The following is a 2,533-nucleotide window of genomic DNA, read 5'->3' as shown; positions in this document are numbered from 1 at the left end:
GGAAGAAATCCTGGAGTTGGCATGGGCAGGAGGCAAGGCTTTTACTGGGTCCAGAAGGTCAGGAAGGATCTGGGACAATGTACCAGGCCAAGGGGGAAGGGTGGGCATTCCAAGGGATTCTGTGCCATGCCGAGGTCCTCTGCTGCTTCTCAGATCAATCCCCAGTGTCTCTGGGGCCAGACCCGGGTGCAAATCCCAATTCTGCCATTTCCCTGCTGTGTGGCCTTGAGTGTTTTCCTTAACCTCTCTGAGCATAACATCCTTCTTTATAAGATGAAGTGATGGTGCCCACCTCCTTGAGTGATTATGGGGTTCAAAGAGATCATTTTTATAAAACATTGAATACCGTAGTGTGCACTCAATGGATACTTGGTGAATAAGTGGCTCTTAGTTCCAGATGTGATGAAAAATGAGGTTTTAATCCAAAAGAGATAGGAAGGCATTTGCTTTGGAGTCATATGGCCCGGGGTTAGAGCCTCAGCTCTGCCACTTGCGTGTTATATGACTCCGGGCCACTGAGTTTTCCTCTCTGAGCTTTAGTGACTTGTCTCTAAAATGGGATCATAACTGTGTTACCCACATGGAGTTGTTGTGAAAATTAGATCAGATCATGAAGGTAACTGTGCAGCACAACGTCTGGCTCACAGTAAGGGGCTGTTGTTATGATTAGGAATGGCTCTGGAGTATACGGGGGCAGCAGACTCCCAGCCTTGGAGTAAGGGAAGATGGGGGTTAGGGGAATTTTCAGATATGGAATGTCACTGAATGGATAGGGAAACTGACGCCCAGGGAGAAGGGTCTTTCCAGAGGTCACAGAGCACCTTGCAGGCCAAGCAAGGACCAGCAACAAGGGAAATGACCCCCTTCCAGATCTCCATGGGGAATTAAAGTCAGAAGGGATCAAGGGTAAGGGGTTGGGCCCTTTAAATCCTAAGCTCCACCTTTGCTTAGAAGGGTCTTTGGGGAGTATAAAAGGGGGTGCAATTCCTCTCTGCTCCAGAAAAGCATCTGCTGCTCCTGTCCCCGGGCCCCCAGCCCACCTGTCTCCAGCTGCCCACCACCTCCACCTGGACGCCATGCAGCAGCCACCCTTCGACATGTGGAAGGACTACTTCAACCTGAGCCAGGTGGTGCTGGCACTGATCCAGAGTCGGGGGCAAGGGCCGGAGGCCCAAGCGACCGGGGAGCCGGGACCTGGGCCCCAGCTGGGGCAGGATCAGGGGCAGGGAGGGCAGGGGGCCAGGGGGGGCCTGGCCACCCTGTGCAACTTCTGCAAACACAATGGGGAATCTCGCCACGTGTACTCCTCACACCAGCTGAAGACACCAGAGGGCGTGGTGGTGTGTCCCATCCTGCGGCACTATGTGTGTCCCCTGTGCGGGGCCACGGGGGACCAGGCCCACACACTCAAGTACTGCCCGCTAAACGGAGGCCAGCAGTCTCTCTACCGCCGCAGTGGGCGCAATTCGGCCGGCCGCAAGGTCAAGCGCTGAGGGCCATCAAGTGCCCACCCCCTGCACCCCCCAGCCCTCCCAAGTCCCTGGACTCCCCTACTTCCCTGACTCCCCCAGCCCTCTGGAATGTCTGACCCCCAGAACTCCATCCCTGCTGAATCCTGAAACAACGGAGGCTATGGGGAGCCAGGCCAGCCCTGCCCTTTGGAACTCTCACCCCCTGGGGTTCTGTCCTGGCAGTGTCTGTGGATTCTTGGTGAAGCAGGACCCCTGCCCCTTGGACCACACAACCCTGTGGCTCCTTCTGGGTCACGGTGCATGGATCTTTAGTTCTTCTGGGACACTAGCCCTGCCCCTTTGACCTCTCAGCCCTCAGGGTTCCATTCCTTGCAGAATTCTTGGACTCTTGGACCTACAGGAGCCCACTGTGCTCTCTCAGAGCAACCCTCAGAATTTGGAGAGCTGTGAACAGGCTGGCTTGGACCTTCCAGCCCAAGAACTTCAAGATGGGATGCTGACTTGAACCAGCCTTCTCCGTCTGCTCCAGCCACCAGCAGACCCACCGTTTCATCGTGGACAGCGCCAGATGGGTCCTTCCCTGCTCTCAGCAGCCTATCCATCAGGAGCTGGGGGAAGGACGGGGCACGCCTGAGGGGCACCACGTCTTCGCAGGCTTATCTGGGGCTGGAGAGCCTTGGAGTGAGCCGATACCCTTGAACTCCCCCTGGTTGTTCTTCCCATCGTTCACTCCGTTTCACGGCACTGGTGCCGGACACGGCAAATCACCGATGGGTCCTTTCCCCAGCGAGAGAGCGTCTCTCCGCCATCTCCCAACTGCCCCCAAGTCACCATAGTTTGTAAAGTTCCTTTTTTTTTCTTCCCGTTTTTTCATCCTCCAACAGTTAAGTCAACGAAGCTCCCACAGGAAAGAGGTGTGGATACCCGGATGGGAATGGCAACCGCCTAGATTTTATTTTAGGGGCAAAAGAGAAGCCCCAGTCAGATTTTAAGTTGTTCGGTTTTTGGCTTAGGGCCCGGCGCGGGTGTTGAGCTCTAGTAAATAAAAAGTGTTTCTGGTT

At 55.3% G+C, this 2,533-nt stretch overlaps 1 protein-coding gene across 1 annotated transcript; it reads left to right on the top strand.

Annotated features, from left to right (window-relative positions):
- The first annotated feature begins 773 nt into the window (after positions 1 to 773).
- Positions 774 to 1,533, top strand: NANOS2 (nanos C2HC-type zinc finger 2). The gene has a single exon (XM_027079265.1). It carries the CDS (start codon positions 1,077 to 1,079, stop codon positions 1,491 to 1,493), a length of 417 nt encoding a protein of 138 aa, XP_026935066.1. The 5' UTR covers positions 774 to 1,076; the 3' UTR covers positions 1,494 to 1,533.
- Positions 1,534 to 2,533: the final 1,000 nt, after the last annotated feature.

This window comes from Aethalodelphis obliquidens, unplaced genomic scaffold (genome assembly GCF_003676395.1).
Source record: "Aethalodelphis obliquidens isolate GAN/ISIS:26980383/991018 unplaced genomic scaffold, ASM367639v1 scaffold43, whole genome shotgun sequence".
NCBI lineage: Eukaryota > Metazoa > Chordata > Mammalia > Artiodactyla > Delphinidae > Aethalodelphis > Aethalodelphis obliquidens.
Note: the sequence above shows the minus strand (reverse complement) of the source record. Positions and strands in the feature narration are given on the sequence as shown.

What these genes read in the sequence shown, in the direction of transcription:
- NANOS2 (XM_027079265.1), top strand. Translation starts at nt 1,077, where the DNA reads ATGCAGCAGCCACCCTTCGACATGTGGAAGGACTACTTCAACCTGAGC.